The following is a 24,943-nucleotide window of genomic DNA, read 5'->3' on the forward strand; positions in this document are numbered from 1 at the left end:
ACAGCCTCTTTAGAGGGCAGCTGGGTTACATCCATCAAAACCTTAAATGCACACACCCTCTGACCCAGTAATTCCGCTTCCAGGAATTTATCGCATTGATTCACTCACTCACGAGGGCAAAGATATCCGTACAAGGATGTTCACCGCAGCAGCGTCAGAAACACGTAAGACACACACACCACACAGCAGTGCACACAGAACAATTCAAGGCTAAAAGGTACAGAGGAGAAATCCCTACATGGTAGTAATTGTGCTTCTCTGTATACATTGATTAAAATAATAGTTTGTGTAAAACTTTTAAGCAAACCTGTCTTCAATGACTGGCTAACACTCACTGAACCCTTAGGTGCGAAGCACTGTTCTAAGCACACAGACTCATTCAGTCCCTCCCAACAAGCCATGAATGGTGCCGCAGGCATCTGCATTGTATGGACCAGGAGCTGAGGCCCAGGGACGCTAGGTGACGGCTCTGGTCTCCCACAGCTGGCTCCAGAGCCCACCTCTGAACCAGGACCCCCACTGCCTTCCATAAAAGCACCTGCCCGCATTCAAAAACCACAGAGCATAGCTGACTGTGTCAGCGTGGGTCAGTCCATACACACATGCACACACAGTGCCCGTTTGCTACCTCAGAAATCCAGGGGCTCAGGGGCTTGTTTATAAACTACTGGTTTGTATTTCTTGCTGCCTGTGGGAATTCTGAGTTGGTATTGATGTAAGAGTAGGGAGCTTCTCAAATACCGGGGCCTCCATTGGGACGTGAAGAATGGGGAACTTGGATAGGCTGGGAGGAGAAAAAGGGGGCCCACAGGAGGGATCAACACGAGTGTAGACCTAAAGGCAGGAGTGAGTGTGGGGCGCCCCAGGAGGCCGTCAGGTGACCCACTGGAGTCAAGATGAGTGTTGGGAGGTGGGTTTAAGGCAACAGGTTAGACAGAGCCTCAGAAAAGAAGGCAAAGGAGCGGACAAAGATGGTGTGAGGGACCTCGTGACAAGTGACAGCGACAAGTCAGAGAGGCTTTGCACAGGCAGAGCGCGCAGTAACGGGGATGTGACGAGGCTTACTCCGCGCCAGGCCCCGCCTCCCCAGGTTGGGGAGCGACAGCCCTGAGGCCTGATCCCCGTCCGGGTCCCGGTGATGGCAGGGTCTTGACTCGTGTCTCCCGTTCCAGCCGTCACCTGCCCTCCCAACAGCCACTACGAGAGCTGCGTGAGCGTCTGCCAGCCCCGCTGCGCCGCCATCCGCCTGAAGAGCGACTGCAACCACTACTGCGTGGAGGGCTGCCAGTGCGACGCGGGCTATGTCCTGGACGGCAGGCGCTGCATCCTGCCCCACAGCTGCGGCTGCTACTCCGACGGCAAGTACTACGAGGTAGGGCTGCCCCGCCGCCGGCTCCTCCAGACCCCACAGCCTGGGCGCGGCCCCCCCCCCCCCCCCGCCTTCCCACCTGCTTGGGAAGACGGTGGGGTGTATTCATGGGGAGGGGGACGGGGCTGCAGAGCATCTGGAACCCAGATCCCGGCTCTGGACACGCGTTTGCGTCCCTTTCCTCCCCTCCTCGCTGGCATTTGCGTTTCTCCTCCATGCCCTTCTCTAGGCCCCTTCCATTTCCTCTCCTGTAAGTCTTCCTTTGAAAGTTTCTGATGGGGCTACTGTTTGGAAAGATGATGGCGGGGAAGCTGACATTCGTTGCTGTCTTCGCTAAGGACATTTTTAACGGGAAAATATGGAGCTTGAGGCTGAGAGGAGTGGCTTTCCTGTCTTCTGGCTGTTGAAGCTCCATGAGCGGGAGTGAGGGCTACCATCTCCAGGCGTGTCCTCTGTCACTCTGGTACAGTCCCCAGAGAGTTCTGTCCACATCGCTTAATGCTGTGTCCCTACATCCTACCCTCTGCTTCTCTCTCTTTGGTGGCTTAATGTAGAGCTGATGAAAATGCCCTCCTTAGATGGCACTGAGTGAAACATACTAGCTCGTGAAATCATTTACTTCTCTGCCCTGCAATCTTTCTGTGCTGTAATACTAAACTAGAAAAGATCTTGCCTGGAGACGGTATTTCGCCCTCGGCTCTGCCTCCAGCCCATTGCCTGTTTAAACGATGTCAACACCTTACATTGCCGAGCAGACACTTAACAACTACAGCTGAAGAATAGCTGCTGTTTGCAGATCACTGTGCTACCGAGGATGATAAAGCATGTTCCCTGCCTTAAGGAACTTAAAAATCTATTCAGGAGAGGGGGGAATAATGCACTTTAAAGAACAAGAGGACAATTACAAAATAACGTATCAACAAGTGAAAAATAATACCCTACAGAACTAGTCAATTTTAAAATGAAATAGAATCGCAGCATTAAAAACAAATCTAATTGAAATGTCTGAATTGGAAATAAACTAGGCAAAAAATAAATAATGTCTCCTTTTCGTAAAGATGCATTGTTCTTATTTGAGAAGCACTAAGGTGATTTTACTTTGAGAAGAAATAAAAGAGAATGAATATGGAAGTTATCTTCAATCTCATTTTCGGTGGGAAGCTTGTTTAAATTTCATATTGGAAAGGCGAGGAGGAGTCGAGTGAAATAGTAAAACTGATCAAACAAGGTTTTTTTTTTTTTGTGAGAGGTGAGTTTTGAAGGTAGCTCTTAGAAATATTGATTATTTGAAAGGAAAAGGCAGAACACGTGGGAGAAAAGAATAACAGATTCCATTTTCCCACAGTCTGGGAGAAGAGATAACCAGGCTTAAAAACTGAACAAGAACTATTTCTAATCTCTGCTCCCCTGTCCGGAGACTTACCGAAATGTGCCCATCAATCAAGAGTGTCACGCACCCCTCCACAGAGATCTTGAGTGTCTGTGACATAACGGAATGAGATCTGGGTTTGATCCTAACTGAACCAGCGCTGGTGGCGTGACATTGAGCAAACTGTGTCACTTCTTTGAGCTTCTGCTGCCTCTATCTACCACACGTTACTAATAATTTCAACTCAGTGTGGTTATTGTATAGTCTATGCCAGGTGCCTTAGTATCTGGCACCTGGTCATTCAGTAACTGGTAATTGCTATTGTTTTTGTTATTCTCTTAAGAAGCATTTTATAAATAAAATATCCAGGCATGTTAATGAAATGATGCACATAAAAGCCCTTGGAGCGCTCAGGAAAGGCACAGGACGGCGCCCGGCAGCTATTAGCACTCCAAACATTATTATCTGCTTTTCATCAGGAAGTCAGTGGGTTTTGACAACAGCTGATATCTGGGAAGTAACAAACTCACAGAACAAATAACCCACATCTACTTGCCACCATTCAGACAAGCTTGGAGGCTTGTTTATACAACAGATTTCTTCGGAAATAAAGAGTGAGCACATCTAGCCATTAGCATGTAGGGTAATCACCCAGCTGTCGTTGTCAGGTCTAATTAAGGTAGAGAAGGCGGCACCAGGCCAGTCAGTGCTTTACTGCGATGCTCGTTTCCTGATCAAGTTCTCCTGTGGGATGAGTTATTTACCCTTGATCATATCCACAGCCGTCAGGTTATTTTTCTCTTTCCACCCACGGAACGTCTGACTTCTTATCAGAGAGAAGCCAGACCATCCACTCAATTATTCTGCAAATCTGATAAGAGAAGGGAAGTCGATCTGTGAGGCTACCGGCACCCAGAATATTTCACAGGTCCGGAAGGAGGAAGACTTGGTTCCAGGAACTACTCTGAGGATGCAAGAGTCAGCAGGGGCATCCTGAAGTGGACCAAATTGAGAAACCTTTCCTGGAAGATGTTACTCTCTGTCTACTTACCCTTGGGTCTGAGTCATATCTATGCTTGATAGCCAGGGTTTTCTTTTTGTATATATCTCCACGGTTTTGATACATCTACAGTTAAAGCAGAAAGCGGTGACCAGACAGGAGCATAGGCTTTCTTATTATACCATTAAAGCCTCTTCTCTGGATCAGCACTGTTTTGGAAGATTGAGTTCATACACTGAGTACCCGTATCTCTATGACGTAGTCCACTTACTGGGGCAACACCCCACCAGGATGGTCATGACCAGTTGCCAGCAGTTCCTTGGAACTCTTAGTCTAGACCAAGTGCAAGGTTAAGAGCACAAACTCCACCAAGTAGAGTTGTGTCTACAGATTGCAGAAAGAGCAGAAAATAGTCGCTGCTACCGACTGACGCTTCGTCGCAGGTATTTAACGTAACTTGATACCATTCCGCACCATCTCAAAGAGGATGAGCGGTTCTTCTCTGGTAGTAACAGCCATTATTTATTGAGTACCTGCTCTCAGCCGGGAAGTGTGCTTCACAGGTCTTATTTAATTTAATCTTCACAACTGCCATGAAAGACATTATTATTACCTCCAATTTGGAGAGAGGAAACCGACGCTCTGGGAGGTTGGTAGAGCCCCCGATACCTAGATTTCTCACTTCAGGACACACAGAAATAGGGGCATTTTCATCAGAAGTAAATTAGAAGTAGACTAGATACAAGGGGAAAGTTTGGGACAGTGAGTATTGTGAAATGTTGAAATGGTTCATCGTTAAGAGTTGGTTATCACTTTCTTTTAACCTATGTAAGATTTGAAGGGTGGGGTTTATCATTATTGAGTGGACTAAAATTTCTTCCTTGAAGTGGAGCTGGGACTCCTTCGATTAATTCCCCACCAAATGTTTTTCCTCTTCACCTCTTTCCTCTAATGGCTGCACATTCTGCTCGGCTGTGATTAGCTCTACAATCCAGCCGTAAAGATTCCCAAATTCTTGATTGAAACCAGTAAAGGCTAAATTGCACACCGTTGGGCATGTGAGTTACACGGGATTGCTGTAACGTTTGAATGGAAGCAGCCCCCCCTGCTGCTCCCTGTTGCAAATTCCAGCCGCGTTAAAGACAGGCCAGGCCGGCCCGGAAAGGGTCCACGGGCTTGCTTGGGCCTTGGGGTCCCCAACGCCGACGGCAGCCTGAGTCTCCCGCTCTCTTGCAGCCCAAGCAGCTGTTCTGGAACAGTGACTGCACGCGGCGCTGCCGCTGTTTCCGGCGCAACCTGATCCAGTGCGACCCGCGCCATTGCAAGTCGGACGAGGAGTGCGCGCTGCGCAACGGCGTGCGCGGCTGCTTCCGCACCAAGACCTCCTACTGCCTGGCGGCCGGCGGCGGCGTCTTCCGCACCTTTGACGGCGCCTTCCTGCGCTTCCCGGCCAACTGCGCCTTCGTGCTCTCCACCATCTGCCAGAAGCTCCCCGACATCTCCTTCCAGCTCATCATCAACTTCGACAAGTGGTCGGCCCCCAACCTCACCATCATTTCGCCCGTCTACTTCTACATTAACGAGGAGCAGATTCTCATCAACGACCGCAACACTGTCAAGGTGACAACCTGTCGCCCGCCCTTAAGAAGCGTGCCCCGGAACGAGGGCCTGGCTAGGGGCCAGCTTGCTGTGGTTCTCCCAGATGACCAGGTTTGAGGGTAACAGGCCGTTGCTTCAGCTGTACAGCACACAGGGGACCAGACTTTAAAGAATAAAAGGGTAACCAGCCTAACCACGGGCCCTGGTTAGTCCTTCGCTGACAATTCCAAAGGCCTTGCAGGAAACGAACAATGCCTCAAGGCTGTAAGGTCGGCGTGGGTGCTAACAGAGCTTCAGGTGATAAAATGGGAGATAAGTCCCCTTTTACTCTGAATTAATATCCAAAAGGCATCTCATTCGTTTTTAGGAGCCTTTTAAATTATTCTTGGCTCTGCCCACCTGTACCAAGGCCCACTCTTTCATCTCTGCCATCCTTTCTAGAAGCTGAGGGAAGGCTAGTTTGCCTATAAACACAGCCACCTAAGTTAAAAAAAAAAAAAAAAAAAAAAGCTGGGTGGTCTCTTGGTATTAGAGCGCCCCCTATGCCGTGCCAAGGGAAAGAAAACAGAAGCCAAATACGGTGGATTTCTCTTAGGCTGGCTGCCTGGTTTCTTGTGACTCTTAGACATGTATGTAAATAAATGCCAATCTCCAACCCACCCTATAACCTGATACATGCCTCCAACCTGGATACCTCCCATCCTCCCATTTAAGAAGATAATCTGCTCTGAACTAGTGGCAGTTACTCCCAGTCTCTCAGCTAAACCAGGCTGGTCACAGCAGGTAGACCAGAACCATGGAGTCAGACCCCAGTGTTCTGGGTCCCGGTAGGGAGAGGCTGGGGAGAGCCAGCACATCCACGTTAACGTTTTTGGAATTGAGTGTGATTGTATCTGCTTTCCACCACTGGCTCAGATAATCACACACTGGGAGTATCTTGACTTGAAGAGTCATCAAATAGCTTAGTATCCAGCATTAGGCAGAAAGCTGGCAGTATTTTGCAAGCTTAAAAGGAAGAGTGGATTTTAATACTGATTTTTAACTTCAGTGAAAGCTGCTGCTGTTTTTGACACTCCAATTTCTTTTGCAAATTGTCCCACATAGGCACAAATGCACTGGTCATGAATACAGCAGCTAGAAAGCGTTCGCCGGAGAGCAAAACTGACATTGTGCTGAATAAAATACCCCTAGTCATCAAAACAGTAAAGAATCATATTTTTAAAAGTCTTCTACTTTTTTTTTAAAGAAAATAAAGTCACTAATGACCTGGAGGTGGGGGTGGCGGGGAAGAACAATTTACTTTGTAAGTACAGGAAAGGTGTGTTACGTTCTGTCCTAAGGGCTAAGAAAAGAAATTGTTATAGAGCAAGAAAATGGCAAATGGAGAAAATGTTTACCTATAGGACCTCCGGGAGGGCAACTCCCGTTTGAACATTATATGCAGGGAAACAATAAACAAAGCAATGATCCCCAGATTCGTTTTAACTGTCTTAGACGCAGGACTGGGATTTCCTTTTCAGTAATTGGTTTACGCCGGGGAAAGTTTTATACAAAAATCCAGCCATTTGTTATGGGTTATACTTTTCTAACTTTTTTTAAATCTCTATGCCTCTATATTTTGCTTCTTTGGGGGCAAACTGTAAGATGAATGAGTTCTCTTAAATTCTAGAGGTCAGCAAAATACGGAATTCAGCCAGATTTATTTGCTGCCTGTTTTTGTAAATAAAGCTTTACTGAAACACAGCCTTGCTCATTTAGCTACTGTTATCCATGGCTGCTTTCCTTCCACACGGACAGAATTGAAAAGCGATGCAGATCATATGGGCCACAAAGCCTGAAATATTTACTCTGGCCCTTTCTGGTAAACGTTTGCCAACCTCTGCTTTAAGGGTAATTTACTTTTTCTTTATCCTTTAACAGGTGAATGGCACACAAGTGAATGTTCCGTTTATAACCGGGTTGGCAACCAAAATCTACAGCAGGGAGGGTTTCCTGGTGATTGACACCAGCCCTGACATCCAGATACACTATAATGGTTTCAACGTCATAAAAATCAGCATCAGTGAGAGGCTGCAGAACAAAGTGTGCGGCCTTTGTGGCAACTTCAATGGGGACTTAACTGATGATTATGTGACCCTGAGGGGAAAGCCGGTGGTGAGCAGCGTGGTGCTGGCCCAGAGCTGGAAAACCAACGGCATGCAGAAAAGGTGAGCGTTCCAGCCACCCGGCTCGGTGTCCCCGAGCCTCCGCCATCCCTGACAGGCTTTAAGGAGGAAGGCACCTTCCCCAGCACCACCTTTTCTCTCCTACAAAGAGCTGAGCCAAAGGTCTTTGGGATTTTCATCATACAAATAGGCACAGTAATTTCTTGAATGACAGAGGAAGGAACTGATCTTAGATGATAGAAGTCTAAATTTTGGCATCATCCAGCCCTTGACTAACCAGAAGAGTGTGCCTGGGATTGGAGCTCTGAAGCCTTGGCCAGCTGCCCAACTGGGACTGGGCACCTCTGCTGGGGGTGGGGTTAAGAGTTGGCCCAGGTGGGGAGGGTATAGCTCACTAGTAGAGTGTGTGCTTAGCATGCACCCGGTCCTGGGTTCAATCCCCAGTACCTCCATTAAAATAAATAAATAAACCTAACTACCCACCCCCAAAAACAAGACTTGACCCAGGAGAAGGGCTAGCCCTCGCTCCCAGTGCTGGGAAGCTTGGTGGTCGTTGTGAAGGTGCAGTTTAGTGGGAATCAAGAAAGCAGGAATCACCAAGGTTATGATCAGGCCCCTCTTTGGGCAGCTGAGACAGAACGAATTAAACAAGTTATTCCAAGAGTGTTTAACTTAGGAACCCTCGGGGCTGCCGAATGATGTGAGTTCCTCTCTGGATCTATAGATAAGCTCCTCTTTCCTGGCATTTCTTTGCTTGGATCATGGCTGTGACCCGTTGTGCTTCAACACGCCAAACATCAGCTAAATACCCAGCTAAATGTGGAAGTGACATTCCAGACCCTCTCTGACCCTTCTGCAGGTGCAAACTGAATAACACCTCATAGATTAGACTGTCCTGTGAATTCTGGGGCCCAGAGCTGGAAAGATGAGGCAAGGTCTAGTCCAGTCTCTTCCTTTCCTAGGTTAAATGGAGGCTGCAGTGGAATAATTTACGTGAGGGGATCCTGTACGTGGCAAAGCCAAGATTGGATTCCAGAATTCCTAATGGGATACTTTCTCTAAAATGTCATTTATTGGGCCCACAGTTCGAAAAATGACTACTTTAGACATTTAGACTAAGCTCTTCTGGGGCTTCCAAAGATAAGCAAGTTTCCCTTCCTCCTGAGGAATTGTGATTCTGTTCGAGCTTCCTTTCCAGTTCTTTCTTCCTTTATAAATGATTTCAGACACCACTCTTCTTATGAAGCTTTTGCTTTTGGTCTCTGAAAGCTAAACTGGAACTGGTTTAGAAGCTTCTGGATTTCCTTTCAAATCTTTAATCCTTCCAACTGACCTTACGATTATTATTGGTTAATTAACCAATCATTATTAACATTATTGTTATTGGTTATTATATCAACATCTATTAATAGTCATTGTACCCATTATATCAGTCAGTTATCTCCAAGGTTAATGGTTATTATATCAATATTTACCTTTCGTGTGACACTTTGGCTACCAATTTATTATTTTGTTTTACCCTCACTTATTCCAGTGGTGTAACAATAGAAATTACCTGAGTTTCCTGAGGTCACAGAGCCGACTAGTGTTGGGATCAGCAGCCCCCACTAACCTCTGGGTTCGCAGAAGGGATAACGGCCATGGCCTTCCCGGCCACCGGACATCTCGGACGGCTGGCTGTGCTTCCCTCGGTCTGACCAGCCCTCTCGCCCCCAGCTGCAACGAGCTGCAGTTCTCACAGTACGCGGCCATGTGTGACAATGTGCAGATCCAGGAGCTGCAGGGCGACGGCTACTGCCTGAAGCTCACGGACATGAAGGGCTTCTTCCAGCCCTGCTACGGGCTGCTGGACCCCCTCCCCTTCTACGAGTCCTGCTACCTGGACGGCTGCTACAACCACAAGAAGTTCCAGCTCTGCGGCTCCCTGGCCGCCTACGGGGAGTCCTGCCGCTCCTTCGGGATCCTCAGCACCGAGTGGATCGAGAAGGAGAATTGCTGTAAGAGAATTATTTTATTTCTGCTGGCTCTCTTCTGAGTCAAAGGCACAGCTTTGCTGGTGGCATCACTTTGTCGAGGGCTGGCCGGCTGGTCTCCATCTTTACCCGTTGATCTCCCAGGGTTGGAGGGCAGAGAGCTGTGAGCTGATTTCACGAGGGGCACTTTCAGTGGAGCTCACTGCCTCCCAAGTAGAGGTTAATGGGGAAGGTGGACCATGAATCGAAACAGACTAAGACGTCCTGGTTTGAGGGACCTCTCTGGGACCTTAGTAGCTCTAAAATTTCCCTTCTTGACAAGTATTTCTTGAGCACCAACCATGAGGGGGCTGGGTGCTGGGAACAGAGGTAAATGGCTTGGACTCCACTCTTTATATAAAGATCCCCATGCTTGTGATTGTGAAACAGTGTCTGAGGAATTAAGAGTGTGTCTTCCATCTTCCCCACTTCCCTTCATCTGTGTGTGACCTTGGGCACACTTCAGCTGTGAAATGGGGGCGATGATACTTGGCTGGCTGAGTTTGCAAGGGTTGGAGGAGATAACGCCACCAAAGCATGAGGCACATAGCAAGGGTCTGATTACTAGCTTCTGTCATTATTTATTAAAGGCTGGCCTGTCTGTTCATTTGCATCTGCTACCTGACCATCATCAGTTCCACTGAAGTGGCAAGTCCAGAGTGTGACCACACGCTGCCTTGCGTTGGTGTGAAAATCAAGTTGTGCGTGTTTCTGTTTGTTTTCCTTTTTAGCAGGAGTGGTTGAAGATCCCTGTGTGGGGGCGGACTGTCCCAACAGAACCTGTGAGCTGGAAAACGGAGGCGAGCTGTGTGGCTGCATTGAGCCGCCTCCCTACGGAAACAGTGAGTGACACCTGCCACCACCGCCACCTCCCCTCCCACCCCAGATGGGCCCAGACTGGCAGCCGCGTAGGAAAGCTCCCGAGTGGGAGCCAGAACATCCCATACTGTGGGTTAGAAACCAGAATCGCGAAGCTTTCACGAACATTTAAGCAGAAGAAGGAAGCAATCTGACCTCTTCAAAGTGGGCTAATGTTCATTTCCTCGTAGCTACATCCTTTTCTTCAATAAATGATAACACGCAAATTTGTACGTGTGTAGAATCAGCCAGCTCCAGCTGAGACCACGTTCAACATCAGAGAGCTCCAAATTGATCTCTTAGACTCATAGGGAGGTAAGATGGTTTGACGAAAACATGAAAGAATCAAGCCCAGAGTGCCAGGCACTTTAAGGTGTGCTGGAAGCCAGCTTTATCTGGTCAAGAATTGTTGAAGCAAACAGCAGGTCACTAGGACTCCAGCTCAGGTTCCTAATCACAGCCCCCTGGAGGTAGGAATGACCTTGTCCCCTGGCCAAGTGCACCTGTCCTGTCGGCTGGAGGGGGAGCTGCTTTGCTTCCCAGCTCTGTGCCCTGGCCTGAGCCGAGGAACTCAGACGGCCCGTGCTACATTTAACATCCTCAGAGAATGAGAGCCTAGCTGACCAGAGGCTCCCCTGGAGGGGATGCGTGTGCTGTTCAGAGGCTTCCCCTGAGCAGATAAAAGCGTTTCTCTCTCTCTCTCTAGCGCTCATTAGCCTGTGTCTAGGTACTCACGGGAAATGTCGATTTGTGCATCCCATGTCAAAAAACAAGAGCTCCAAGTGCTGGCCTGGGTACCAGCTGGGCTGTGGGGTGTCCTGGCCAGGGCTGCTCTGAGCTGGGGTGCATTCTTTAGGCAGACCACAGCCAGCCAGATGCTGACGGAAAGTAGCTGCCACCAAGAGGGGCAGAAATCCTGGGTTTATGAAGGAAAAGTCAAAAGACGCTTCGTATAGCATTTTCATCTTCTAAAAAAGGCCGTGGCAGTGCCCAAGCGATCGCTTTGAATGAGGGCATTTACTCATTTACTTTGATCAAAGCCTCATCAGATACGCCGCGGCCTTTGTGGGAAGGTCGTTAGCCTCTTCTAAAGGGAATGGGGGTGCCTGGCCCTACCCCTGCAGCAAGCTGGACTCCCCCCAGCTTGCGTTTCAAAATGACTGTTCCCCACAGACTCCCATGACATCATTGACGCGGAGGTGACCTGCAAGGCAGCCCAGATGGAAGTGTCCATATCCAAGTGCAAACTCTTCCAGCTGGGCTTCGAGAGGGAGGGCGTGCGCGTCAACGACAGGCAGTGCACCGGCATCGAGGGTGAGGACTTCATCTCCTTCCAGATCAACAACACCAAAGGGAGCTGCGGAAACATCGTGCAGGTGAGAAACCGGGCCGGGAAGAGCGCCTGCCAGTGGTGGGGACAGCTCCGGGGTTTTGCACATCGCCTGTCCCTCAGGTATCTTCAGGGTGTTCTGCTTAGAAATACGCTCGTTGGAAAACAGCAAAAGAAAGACCGCTGGAGAATCAGCCCCGGTTGCAAAGTGGTTGACTGGACTGAAAACGTTCTCAGTGACATGCTTCCTTCCTTGGTTTACGCCATCGACGGGCAGCCTTTGCCCTGCATGTTGACAGTTTCTTGTTGTCTCTCTCATGCTTCTGGGTCAAGACAGCTAGGCTCAGCTTTTTCAGGGGATAAGGGTGCCACAGACATCATTTTCCCATTGGCTGCAAAAATACAGCAAAGTCACAACTTTTTGTGTCTGACCATCCAGTGTATAAGGTCAGCAGAGCATCTCGCCTCTCTTCTTCCTGCTTCTCCCAGTGATCTGTCTTTTTCTCAAAACTGTGTTCATTAACACTTTTATCGGGGAGTGAACGGAGTAAGATGGTGAAACGTGCATGTGTTCATTTTGGAACCTGTGGCGAATAATTGCAAGAGAAGGTTTCTGTTACCTCGGGATGGTGCTGCTTCCTGCCGTCCCGGCTTGGGCTCCCACAGGTAACCCGGGGCTGGCTGTAGTTAGACCTCAGTGGTACATGGAATCAGCCTCTGTGGGTATTGGAGGTTATCAGACTGAAGGATGCTGTTGACATCCCTTATAATACTTTTCTTCCCCTAGTAAATGCTGAGGCCAGTTCCGTCCTGATTCATACTGGCCTCTGGGTTGTGGATGGAAGGAAGCCATTTCTTCATTCTCAGGCTCATGGATTTGAAATGCAAGCCACGTACTCCTGCCCAGATTTAATGATTTCTGACCTCCCTTTGCCCTGCAGTCCAATGCCACTCATATCATGTATAAAAACACAATTTGGATCGAAAGTGCCAACAACACTGGCAACATCATCACCAGGGACAGGACGATCAGTGTGGAGTTTTCATGCGCTTACGAGCTGGATATCAAGGTTTCCTTGGATGCCGTTGTGAAGCCTATGTTAAGGTAGGGACTCTCATGGGGTCCACGGGTTGCTCCGTCTTTTTCTTGACAGTTAAGGTTAACATAATCAAGATGGCTAGCATCTGTCTTTAAAGCACGAGGGAGAGAATAATGCATATTTCTGAACCCGAATGCCTTAGACCAGCACTGTTCGATAGAACTTTCTGCAGTGATGGAGATGTGCTGTATCTTACTGTCCAGTATGGTAGCTCTGTGTGGACGCTGAGCACTTGAAATGTGCTGGGGAGAGAGGGGGACTGAGGAGTTGAATTTCTAATTTAATTTTGATTTTAATTGCCACATGTACCATTAGACTTTACTACTATCTGCCTGGCCTTCCCGCTGCATTTTCAGCTTGGAGAGTGGTAGGTGATGGAATACGTAACGTTGCCGGGGGTTCCCCCGACTCACGACTGTCTCCCTCGCAGTGTCATTAACCTGACAGTTCCAACCCAGGAAGGCAGCTTCACCACCAAGATGGCGCTCTACAAAAACGCCTCCTACAAACACCCCTACCGCCAGGGCGAAGTGGTGCTGACGACGCGAGACGTGCTCTACGTGGGGGTCTTCGTGGTGGGAGCCGACGCCACGCAGCTGATCCTGACGCTGAACAAATGCTACGCCACCCCCTCCCGCGACAGCAACGACAAGCTCCGATACTTCATCATCGAAGGAGGGTGGGTGGCCGCCTTGTAGAGGACCGCCTCCGAGCCTGTGGGGTTCGATTTGGCCACATCCTTTTTTAGAGAAGGGAATGGGAACTCACCTTTGTCGACGAGCTACAGGGCCAGCTGTCTGCACCCGGGAGCTTGTTTAATGCTCATGACAACCCACGAGGGAGATATCAGAAGCCCCGTGTTATAGATGAGGAGGCGGAGCTTAGAGAGGTCAGGCAACCTGCTTAAGGTCACACAGCAGTTTAGTGGCAGATCACCAATTCATGTGGCATTAACTACCAAGTACTTTATTCTCAATGCGACCAAAGAGGGCATTCCGTCCTGCCTACTTTGAATTTCCGTTTGAAGGGGATTGTGGATTATCTGCAAATAAAAGGATGTAGCGAGAGTAAGTAAAGGTTGGTGAATAGGGCATCTGTCAAAATTTAAAAGGAATTAGAACAAATAAGCCATAAACAAGTGTCTTTACATGCAGCAGTATATACCCAGAACCTAGTATATTTCCTGACACACAGTGGTTATACCACAAAATTACTGAATGAAAGAATGAAAAAGAAAAAAAACCGGACTATTAACCAAGCAACAATAATGATAATTATCTTCATTTTTTAAAAAACATTTAACTGATTTTGTCAAGCAGCAATGATTTTTTAAACAGGTTTATTGCACATATAATTTATATACAAGAAAATGTACTTGCTCTAAGTATAAAATTCAATGATTTTTATTAAATTTGCAGAGGAGTGCAGCCATCATCATAATCTATTTTGGAACATTCCATCACCCCAGTACAAGGTTTCTTAAAGGAGATGACTGTATTAATCAAAATCCTTTCTATTACAAGTGGTAGAGACCATTTCAAACTAGTTTGTGCAAAAACAAGGCAGTTAATGGTTACAAAACCAAATCACAGGAGTAGATGTGGCTTCAGAGACGATTGGGTCCAGGGAGCCACCTGCTGTCAAAACTCCCTCTACCCCTTGTCTGTGTCTCTGTCTCTGTCTCTCACTGGCCTCGTTAGACACTGGCAGTCCTGGACTTGCATTGACAGCATTGCAACCACCAGGAGTGATATTCTTCTAACCCCAATTCAGGGAACCCCTGTGAAGGAATATGATTAGCCTTTCTTGAAACGATTTCCTCTTCTTTGTTTGGAGGAGATGCAGCATTAAATTGCCAGGTGTTGGGGAGGACAAAGTTTTTCTCAGTCCTTTTGGGGTTCCTGACTGGGTCTGAATGGACCAAGACAGATTAACAGGAGAAAAGCATACAAATTTATTTACTGTAAGTTAATATAAGGAAGCCTTCCTAAGGAAATGGAGACCTGAAGGAACAGTTAAAGCTGAGTAGTGATACGTTCGGTTTGATGAAGAGACAGTCGTGGAGAGAGATGACAGGTCAAAGATTATGGGGTGATTGGAGTAAACTGGGGGGAACTTAGCCAGACTGTTCAGATTCTTCTTCAGCCCCCCTTTGTCTTTGGAGACAAGGATGCTTCTTTCCTCCGGGCATCGGGAGGGTATCGCTCACGTGAGGGTTTTGTGACCTGTTTCAGGGAGACAGAAGGGTCGGGGGTGGGGGGAAGTCAGAGTGACCTTCCTGCTTCTGCTATTTTCTCAAACCCCTTTAGTTTAAAATAGTCAATGTGCCAAGGCGTCAGATTTTGGGGTAGTGTTTCTTGGCTCCTATCCCAGGCCTGGGTCAGCACGCATCCGTGGGGTGGTGAGGAAGGTCTGTGGACACTGTAATTAGCTTTAAAGTTGGGGAGGGAAGGAATGGGTCCCCAAAAAAGAATGGTGCGGTTCTGGGTGGACATACAGCACATGGATATTTTGCAGATGAACAGGCTCAGAGAGGCCGGGTGCACAGCTCACCCAAGGCCATTGAATGAAAGAATGAAACCAGCAAGGGGCCGAGGAAGACTCCTTTCAGGTACCAGGACCCACCAACCCCGTAGCTGGCCAGGGGTGGATTGTGGCCTGGGTTGCTGAGGCATACTGTGGAATTTCTTTCAGCAAAGATCTCATTAAGACATTCATCTTTCTGAGTTGGTCTGTAGCCTCCCCGGAGGCAGAGGGAAGGACTTGGGGACCACGTGGTGTCTCACAGGCTCAGATGCTCGGGCTCAGGTCACAGGTCTCCGTTTCTCCTTGTGTCTCCCCTCCCCCACCACGGTCCTTTCCCAGAGTAAAAGGGCCACGATCTGAGCTGCCGGACAAATGCAAACCCAGGTGGTAGGGCTTTTGTCTCCTTCGAAGGATGCTGTTGCATTTAGCGTTTTTTAAAATAGTGTTTAATAGAGGTGACCCGGCGAGGGAGAGGGAGTGAGCGGGCGTGTTCGTAGACCTCAGCTTCCCCAGGGTGCGGACGAAGGTCTTCACGGTTCATCACATGGGAGAATCTGAATCCACGGGTCCTTCTGACCTTTCGTGGGGGGATGCGGGTAGTATGTTTTTCCAGTGAGAACTGATGGGAAGACTGATGCTCAGTGCTGAGTGGCTGAGCAGCCAAGTGGGTCTGCGTCAGAATTTGGGGGGTCAGCTGCTCCTCTCCAGCTGTGGGGGGCAGGGGCAGAGACACCACCACCATCTACCAGTGACACAGAGGTCTGGGCACACAAAGGTCACTTCTCTGTTTCCTTCGTGTGCCCAGAGAGAGGAAAGGGCTTTTTTCTGACAGTGGATGAAGGATTCTGGTGCTGGGCTAGGTCGTCCCGCTAAGGCGGCACCCAGACCGCCTGTCCTGACTCCCCAGCGCCTTCCTTCTGCTTCATGCTTTTCTGACACTTGAACCTCAGGTCGCCTCTCTGGGAGCTGGGGGTCTGGTTAAGAGGGAAGATCGTCTGTGTGGGACTGGAGAATCCTTGAACCAATTTAGATGATTTGAATGGAAAACACTGACAAAGAATGGCAAGGAAGTTTCTTTCAAAGCATTTAAGAGGCTATTGCCTTGAAGACTAATTACAAAACATAATAGGTGTGGGGCTGCTGAAGCGTAACTTCGATTTTATTTTATTTTTTTTTATTTTATTTAACTCATTTTATTTCCCTTATCACTCAGCCATTCACTCCTGTGGGCCAGGGGAAGGCAACCTTCTATCTTGATTGTTTTAAAGAGCATCTTGGCTGCGAAGGGCCAACCTTGGCCGTGGCAGTAGAAGTCACGCATTCACTCATTGATTCCTCCAACAGAGATTTTTAAATACTTACTTCGTGCTCTTACAAGACACTTACTGTGTCTTGGAGACACAGTGAGGATTACCCCTTGATTCCCGCACTCCACGGGCTCAGCAGGGTGCTGTTGGCAAATCTAAGAAAAGCCACCAGTTCCTGCCTGGTCAGGGTGCACTGATCCAGGAGGAGGCGCCACAGGCTGACACTGGAGAAAGAGCAGGCGTTAGTTAGCATGGGAAGAAGTACGGAGACCTCCAGGTGCAGGGCCATGATGGGAAAAGACCCTGGGGCGTAACAGACTGTGATCCGGGGAACCCTAACTAGGGAGGCGGGACGCCTGAGTCATTGCCTGTTGGCTCAAAAGCACCAGGAGCAGAGGGCGGTGGCGGAGACGGGGTCCCTCCATCAAAACAACCCTTCAGCTCCTCTGCCACTGCGTTTCCTTCCTCCTCCATCTCCCCCCTGCTTTCACTTGCGGGAAGATTTCCCAACAGGGTTTGAAAAGGGGGCCCCTTGAGATTGCAGATACTACTACTAAAATAGATAAACAACAAGTTTCTGCTGTATACACAGGGGACTCTATTCAATATCTTGCAGTAACCTATAATGAAAAAGAACCAGAAAAGGAATATATGTATGTATATGTATGACTGAAACATTATGCTGCACACCAGAAATTGACACAACATTGTGAACTGACTGTACTTCAATTTTTAAAAAAGGAAAAAAAGAAAAGAAAAAGGAGCCCCTCCCCAAATTAATAATTAACTGAAGAAAGTACAGAAGTAAGGACTCATCTCATGTTTGTTAAATTCATATCAGGAAAACACAGCATCACAGAGGGAGGCAGGAGAAAGTGACCCGTGGGGAAACGGAGTGCCCACCCTCCAGTCATTTTTTTTTTCATTTGCAGTTAAGATGCTAATTTGAGATGCTCTTTGATGCTTTTCAAACAAACTATGAAACTGTAAGGGAGCCGTAATAACTCACAAACCCACACGCTCTTGAGGTCACATTCAAGTGCAAAGGCACTGTTACCCTTGGTGACGGCTTTGTGTGAAACATGAAAGTGTGAAGCAGAGAGTCCCTCTTTTTTCTGAACAGGTGTCAGAACATTAAAGACAACACCATCGGCATCGAGGAGAACGGTGTCTCCCTCACCTGTCGCTTTCACGTCACCGTCTTTAAGTTCATCGGGGATTACGATGAGGTCCATCTTCACTGCGCAGTGTCCCTCTGTGACTCAGAAAAGTACTCCTGCAAAGTAGTAAGTGAGAGTGTGAAAAGGAAACGCTTAGCTTTTTTTGTCACGGCCCCACTCTTCCCAGCGTGGGGGTGACCAACGCCAGGGTCTGCGGCCCTGCAGAGTTCTTTAGGACTCACCGCACCTGGCACGGGCTGAACCGGAACCATCCTCAGATGCCGAGGAGTGGCGGGCATCTTTGGTGGGGCAGTGAGAGAGAAAGCATGGCAGGATGATGACCATTTACTCCCTTCTCTCCAAAATGGCGACCTGGAGTAACATGAGACCAGGGTTTCTCGAACTTTGGCACTAGTGACATTTTGGACGAAGTGCCTCTTTGTTGTGGGGGTGGCCCGGTGCACTGGGTGAAGTTCAGCAGCATCCCTGGCCTCTGCCCCACTCACTGCCAGTAGCGCCACCTCCCCCCTTGCAACACCCAAAATGTCACCTGGCATTGCCAAATGTCCCCCAGGGGGCAAAACTGGACCTGTTTGAGAACCACTCCACCAGAGTCTCAAGGAGCCAGGCCACCCGCTTCTGAAGTGAGCAGTGGGGCCAAGCCCCCCTCCACGATAGAAGCAAACTCCTGGGCTCAGGGTACGCTTTATCCAGGTGTCCTTTAGACAGGAATTATCCCACAGGTCCTCCAGATCCACACCAGGGCCTGAGGCGCTCTCTGGAGGGGCTGGTGGGATGAGGTGACAAACCGATTGTCTCTCCCCTGCCAGGTCCACATCCCCATCATGTATGGCTCTGTCCCTAGGGTTCTATTGCACTGGTCCCTAACCTTTAACATTCCAGCTTCATGCTCCCTCCCACGTTTGCAGGATCGAGATGTGAATGATGGGCAGAGCTCCTTACAGATGCCGCGGTGTGTGTTACCATCTGATCTGATACGAGATCCTCATTCCTGGGAACGGAGCGTCTTTGACTCTAACTCTAGTGTGGAGAATATCTTTAATTCTGTTCAACATGAAGCTCCGAGTCCCAGTGGGCTCAATGATCAAGGATGCATTGGTTCTAATTAATCTGAGCTGCTGTGGTACCCGCGGCCAGAGCCACTGCCTCTTTCAGACGGGGAAACGTGGTAAAGAATGAGTTAGCAGCTTAATTGTGTGAAATTTTCCCTCTGGTTTTCTCTTTCAGCACTGCCCGCAAAATTCCAGGATCGCCATAGATTATATCAAAGAGCCTAAAGAACAGATCATTTCAGTGGGACCCATTAGGAGAAGAAGTATGTATGTCAGTGATTAAAACAGCGGGGTCTGACGCTTGGGCTTAACTCTTGGGTGTGTTTCCGGTGAATGAGGGGCCTGAAGACTCCAGCTAGGGAACCCCAGTTTGAGAAGACTGCCCGCTCCCAGAATGAAATCTGGTCCATCAAAAACCCACAACAGCAGCGGCTTTTCCTCTTCTTTTCCTCCTTAGAAGGGCCTCGCCCTTAGATACGACTTGACGAGTTGGACTGTGGGCAGGTAACCAGGCGGGCGGCTCTTTTTCAGGGCTGGACTGGTGTGAGGACAACGGAGGGTGTGAGCAGATTTGCACGAGCCGGGTGGACGGGCCTCTGTGCAGCTGCGTGACGGGAGCCCTGCAGGAGGACGGCAGGAGCTGCAGAGGTGAGCGCGCCCCGCGATCAGGGCTGGCGGCTGGGGCGCAGGGGGGGCAGGACCGCTGAGAAGTCCAAAACTTAAGAAGGAAGGATGAGGAAAGCAGCCCAGGAATTCTAGCGCCATTTTGGTTTTTTCGTTTCAACCTTTGGGCCCCTGCTCTTTTATCTAAAAGATAAAGTTGATTAAAAAAAAAAAGTTATCCAGTCATTTAAGGACCAAACACTGGCCTTGAATCTGGCCACCAGGTCTCCTTGGGCTGTGCCTGGGACTGGGGTGTTGGACCCAACAAACAAGACATCCTACAGCAGCCTTAGAACATGGTCCCCCTGGCACCCCCTGAGTTAGCAGGGCTCTTCGCAAGGTTGGGTTATTTCTGCTCCCTTGCTACCTCAGCCAAGGCCATTTGGATGAAGTGGGTCCTCAGCAATGAAGAAAGTGGATTCCTTCATTTTAAGACCACTCAGGTGTCTGATCCATGTCAAGCAGGTATTTGTTTTTCCCATAGGATTTACTATGTTCCTCTCTGTTCACAGCCTCTAATTCTTCCGTTGAACTTCAAGCGTGGACGCTGCTTCTCATCATGACCCAGATTTCATTATGGCATTTAGTCTATAAATCAGGCACGACCTCATAATTAACTCAAGGTTGCTACGTAAAGTACTGTGATTTACTTACTTCAACCCCCTGTAGGATAAAAGGTGTGTGCCCTTAAGTCAAAACCTATTGGAAATTGCCCACTATCTCAAAGTGATGCCACCTGCCCCAAACGGTCAGAGTTCCAGAAAAGAGGGAAATGCCAAGCTCCTCTTTCCAAGTACACAACGGGGCTTCTAAAAGCCAGTTGTGGAAAGCATACATCTTGCCTAAAATTTCCAAACAGTTGTCACTAGAAACTTTGGTTCACATGAAAAACTATTAAAGGAAAAAATTCTGGTTAAAGAAGTCTGACCGGAGATCTGACCAGAGAAATCTGTTCCATCAATGCTGTTTCTGGATCAGAGTTTTCACCAGGAGAAAGCCTGTTGGAAGGATTTTGAGGAGCAGTGACTGGAAGGTTTGACTCCCTCTAAGGGATCCCTCCGACGCTGGGAGGCACCTGACCTCTGCTGCGCCTCTGTTGCTCCCTCCTGTTTGTGACGAACCCCCTCCCTGCCCTCACGTCCTCCAGCCCCACCACGGCCGCGTGGCCACCGCGTATGTTGTTTGCAGCCCTGGGGAACCCACCCCACATCCGTCCCCTCAGATCCAAACTCTTCTTTTACAAATCAACCAAATAATTTGTCATGTGTTTTATGCTTCAATAAACTTTGTGTTCAAGTATTCTCATTCCTCAGTGGCTGGAATCATTCTTATCGGTGTTCAGCTCCGCACACTACATAGCACGCTCTGATTTTTTTTTTTTAAAAAGCCTCCACAACAGCAATTGGAACAGGTGGGCACTGCTGGCCAGAGCTTTGATGTGTTTTGTTATATGACTGTTTGCTGTACCAACAGAGCATTAGCAGGGCATTTATTAAGGTGCTGTGCAGACGAGAGGCCGGCAGTGTCCTCCTTTGTACGCGGTACAAAACCCCACATTTACTCTAACTACAAAATGGAGGGCCTGGTAAATACACCCCTGGGGTGCCTCTCTTTTTAAGGTTAAAAACAAAGTAAATCCAACTTCAAGTTAATTTTGAAGTTGTTTTGGGCTTAAGCTGATGGCATTTTTGTCTTGTCCTGGGAACCCTGGGAAACATTTGAGCAGGAATCCTAGCGTCCTTGACCGTGGGTGCGGGGACGATTCCTGTCTTCCGTATGAAAGGCGCCACATCCCACTGAAGACGCAGGGTGTAGACTGAGTCTGCGCTGAGTGGCTTTGTTCTCCCAGCCCCACCGGGAGGGTCAGCAAGTTCTAGCTTAGCAGTCAGAGATGCTGTGTGGCCAAGAGGACAGCTGGTAACTGATGGAGAAAAAGATGCATCTGCTTCAACTCGGGCATCTTAGGACCTTGTGGGAAAATGCTGAGCACTGAGATGGATTCAGGAATCAAATCATCTGTTCTGGGTGAGACACAGCACCTCCTCTTCACCGTGATGGAAACTGATGTCACACAGGGGTTCCTTTTTCACATGAAAACCTCAACTCCGGACCCTCTCCCACTTCGAGATCAGCAGGTTCAGAGCTCATGCTCTGTTCTCACTTCCACAACCTGAGGTTTAGGCCTTCATCAGGCAGATTCTGAGTTGAACGCAATAATGCCTCATTTATTATTATTTTTTTTACTTGATTTCCTTAAACAAATTTTAACTAAAAACATACAAGGAGGAAATGTTTTCATACTTAATAACTTCTCTCTATTAATCTTCATATCAAAGTCACTAGAAATTTCTAAATTAAAGACTATGATTGTTTTTTAGATTTTTAATTAAGTCCCTTCCTGCTGCACTTTTATTCTCAGCCTTTGGTTTTCTCACTTGGTCGACATCCTTGTCTGTCATCAGGACAGGCTAGGTTGTGGAGCCATGAGAGGAACCCCCAGAATCTCTGTGGCTTAAACAACAAAGGTCTTTCTCTTGCTCATGCCAGGGGGCCCTGATCCTTATTGCTACCCTGGGAGGGAGGCTGATGGAGATTTCATTATCTTTTCTCCTCTCAATAGAATTTATTGAACAATTTATCCTTTCCCCTAGGACCTGCGGTACCACCTTTACCCCTGTATCCTGTATCAAGTGTCAATCTCTGTGGTTCTGCTTGCGAGCTCCTGACTCCCCCTCCATGGGTTTATTTTGCTGTTCCTATGTCAGAGCTGCATTTTTTATTGATAACCGACACAGAACATCATTAGTTTCACGTGTACAACCCAGTGATTCGATATGTGGATATACTAGGAAATTATCATCACAGCGACTCCACCCACTACCACACATAGTTACAATTTTTTTCCTGTGATGAGAACTTTTAAGATCTACTCTCTTAACAACTTTCAAATATGCAATGCAGTATTATCGATTACAGTCACCGCGCTGTACCTTACACCCAGGACGTGTTCGTTATATAACTGGAAGTCTGTTATCTTTTGACCCTCTTCACTGGTCTCACCCGGCCTCTGGCAACTACCAATCTGTTCTATGCATCTATAATTTCATTTGGGTTTTTTTTTTAGATTCCACATATAAGTGAGATCATACTGTATTTGTTTTTCTCTGTCTGACTTATTTCATCTAGCATAATACCTTCAAGGCCCATCCATCTTATTGCAAATGGCTGGACTTCCTTCTTTCTACAGTTGAGTAATATTCCATTGTATGTATGTGGGTGTATATATACATATATATGCACACTCATATATATACACTCATATTTATATATATATATATATATTCTTTATCCAGTCATCCATCGATGGACACTTAGGTTGTTTCCATATCTTGGTTATTGTAAATAATGCTGCTGTGAATGTGGGGGTACAGATATCTTTTTGAGTTAGTCTTCTCATCCCCTTTGGATAAATACCCAGAAGTGGAATTGCTGGATCATATGGTCGTTCTACTTTTAGTTTATGGAGGACTCACCGTACTGTTTTCCATAGCGGCTGCACCAATCTACATTCCCACCAGCTGAGGGCTCCCTTTTCTCCACACCCTCTCCAGCATTTGTTTCTTGATGCTTCATTATCTTTTGATGCTGCCAGCTCCACACACGGCTTCGGGGTTCACCTCTGCAAGGGGAGAGAGCGTAAAGAACCACACCCCAGAAGGGACATTTAACACTTCTGTTCCCATCTCACTGGGCAAAGCAAGTTCCACGGCTGTCACTACTTTCAGAGAGCAGGGAACTGCGAACTTCCTGGGAGCCTGGGAGGGAGGAGAACTGGAAACCCGTGGTGATGGCTGCCAAGCAGTCTTCCAGCCAGTCGTGCCTAACTGCATTCAGGAGAAACACATCTACAGAACTGAAAACAAACAGGACCCTTAGCCCGCTGTCTGGAAGGCAGAAGAACGGGAAGATGTCCTGACCCTTCTAACCTTTCTCTGCTTGAAATAAATCATTCGATATCACACTACCTTCATCTTCCTCTCTGTAAAATGAGAACTTACAAGCTTCTTTTAAAATATTCTTAGGTTAGAAAATGACACTACCCAAACATAAACCATATGATAGCATATATTTAGATAGCTCCAGAACATCGCCTTCCCCTGCCGCTCAGAAAGATTTGCCTCGGGGCGGGGGGCAAAAGTGCATGCTTAGCAAAGGTTAAAAGGGAAGTTAATTGGGAATCTCATTAACTTGGTATTTGTCTGATAACAAAAGAGACAACATCCTGGGGTCTGGCATTTCTGACAATTGGGGATTCTATAATTAGTTTCTCAGCCAAGAGTAAGTATGCGCTCTATTCAAAGTCCTGATGCCAAAACGCGAGAGCAGTAATTGTTTCACATTGTCTAATAGTCTAGCTATTTTCAGAACCATCTGACATTTAGTGAGAGCTTGAAATCTAATAAAATTTCTTTCAACCAAAGAAATTAAGTAATTATCAAAGAATGACAATCATACAGGTTTAGAGTAATGAAGAATTACTTCTTTACTAAATCTGAATTCATTTAGCATCTACCCCATTCCGAACCTTCCAGTCTCTCTCCTAGAACCCAGGGGATATCTACACTCTGTATTTCGCTGCAATTTGGTCCTGGTTAGGAGAACATGATGGCATTTTTCAGGGCCCTGATTCATGGGCATCTGCGGCACAACTTGGTGAAAAGGAAGATCAAACAGCACCCTCTAGTGTCTGCTCTTTATTTTTGCATGAAACCCAAACGTATTGAACCACACCAACAAAAATATGATTTCTCCCTCTCCCTGAAACCTTAGATGCATATAGCTTAGAATATAGCTTTAGAGAACACATCAAATGCCAAGGACGTTTTTCTGGAGAACACTGTGAGATTTATTCATATGCACACAGTAAGCATCATTCTAGGAAAATACCACCTCTTGGTACCCCATGCAAATTTTGCCCTTAATATCTGTTTCTCTAACGTGTCGACAAAAATAGCTGTCAGGAAAAATTAAGTGTCTCTTTAAAATGTTGAGAAATAAACAATCTGATCAAGAGAAACCATGAAATATTTAGCAGTCTTTCTTTTCCCCAACAGAATTGTGAAATACTCTCATATGCATGTAAAGCACCAGAACTATAACTCTGGTCTGACTAATGGAAGGCTCTGTCTGTGATGGTTTCATTATGTTTGCTGAAATATGATTCCCATGTAAGACAGCATCTCCATGGCAGAGGGACAGAGCTCTGTGTCTATAGATGGAAATAAGACACAAAAGACTCATCGTTCCATGAAGAACTCGGCAATCAAATGCTATTTGCTAAGGAAACAAATGGAGGAAGGATGCTCACTGTACATTTTGCCGTGTGTTTCTGTTTGCACGTCGCCTCTGGAT

General features: G+C 47.6%; 1 protein-coding gene and 1 long non-coding RNA gene across 5 annotated transcripts in view; one reads left to right on the forward strand and one right to left on the reverse strand.

Moving 5' to 3' along the window:
• TECTA (tectorin alpha) overlaps positions 1-20,836 on the forward strand; it is a 65,883-nt gene extending 45,047 nt beyond the window's left edge. Inside the window, exons 12-23 of the mRNA XM_074357040.1 lie at positions 1,173-1,372; positions 4,975-5,358; positions 7,258-7,544; positions 9,219-9,499; positions 10,246-10,356; positions 11,546-11,748; positions 12,644-12,807; positions 13,233-13,481; positions 17,759-17,921; positions 19,044-19,131; positions 19,400-19,516; positions 20,044-20,836. Coding sequence (XP_074213141.1) covers positions 1,173-1,372; positions 4,975-5,358; positions 7,258-7,544; positions 9,219-9,499; positions 10,246-10,356; positions 11,546-11,748; positions 12,644-12,807; positions 13,233-13,481; positions 17,759-17,921; positions 19,044-19,131; positions 19,400-19,516; positions 20,044-20,144 — 2,348 coding nt within the window. The 3' untranslated portion in view covers positions 20,145-20,836. The remainder of the gene's footprint in view (positions 1-1,172; positions 1,373-4,974; positions 5,359-7,257; positions 7,545-9,218; positions 9,500-10,245; positions 10,357-11,545; positions 11,749-12,643; positions 12,808-13,232; positions 13,482-17,758; positions 17,922-19,043; positions 19,132-19,399; positions 19,517-20,043) is intronic.
• The window catches only part of LOC141575863 (uncharacterized), a 47,893-nt gene continuing 36,439 nt past the window's right edge, over positions 13,490-24,943 (reverse strand). Inside the window, exons 3-5 of one of the 4 annotated variants that reach the window (XR_012503836.1) lie at positions 23,065-23,210; positions 17,816-17,911; positions 13,490-15,027 (exon numbers count right to left, since the gene is read on the reverse strand). This is a non-coding gene — a long non-coding RNA (uncharacterized LOC141575863). Of the gene's footprint in view, positions 15,028-16,529; positions 17,256-17,440; positions 17,912-23,064; positions 23,211-24,943 lie in introns of those variants that run through there. The other 3 variants (XR_012503837.1, XR_012503835.1, XR_012503834.1) reach the window with 3 other exon arrangements.

The sequence above is a fragment of the Camelus bactrianus genome, chromosome 33, assembly GCF_048773025.1.
Source record: "Camelus bactrianus isolate YW-2024 breed Bactrian camel chromosome 33, ASM4877302v1, whole genome shotgun sequence".
Lineage (NCBI taxonomy): Eukaryota > Metazoa > Chordata > Mammalia > Artiodactyla > Camelidae > Camelus > Camelus bactrianus.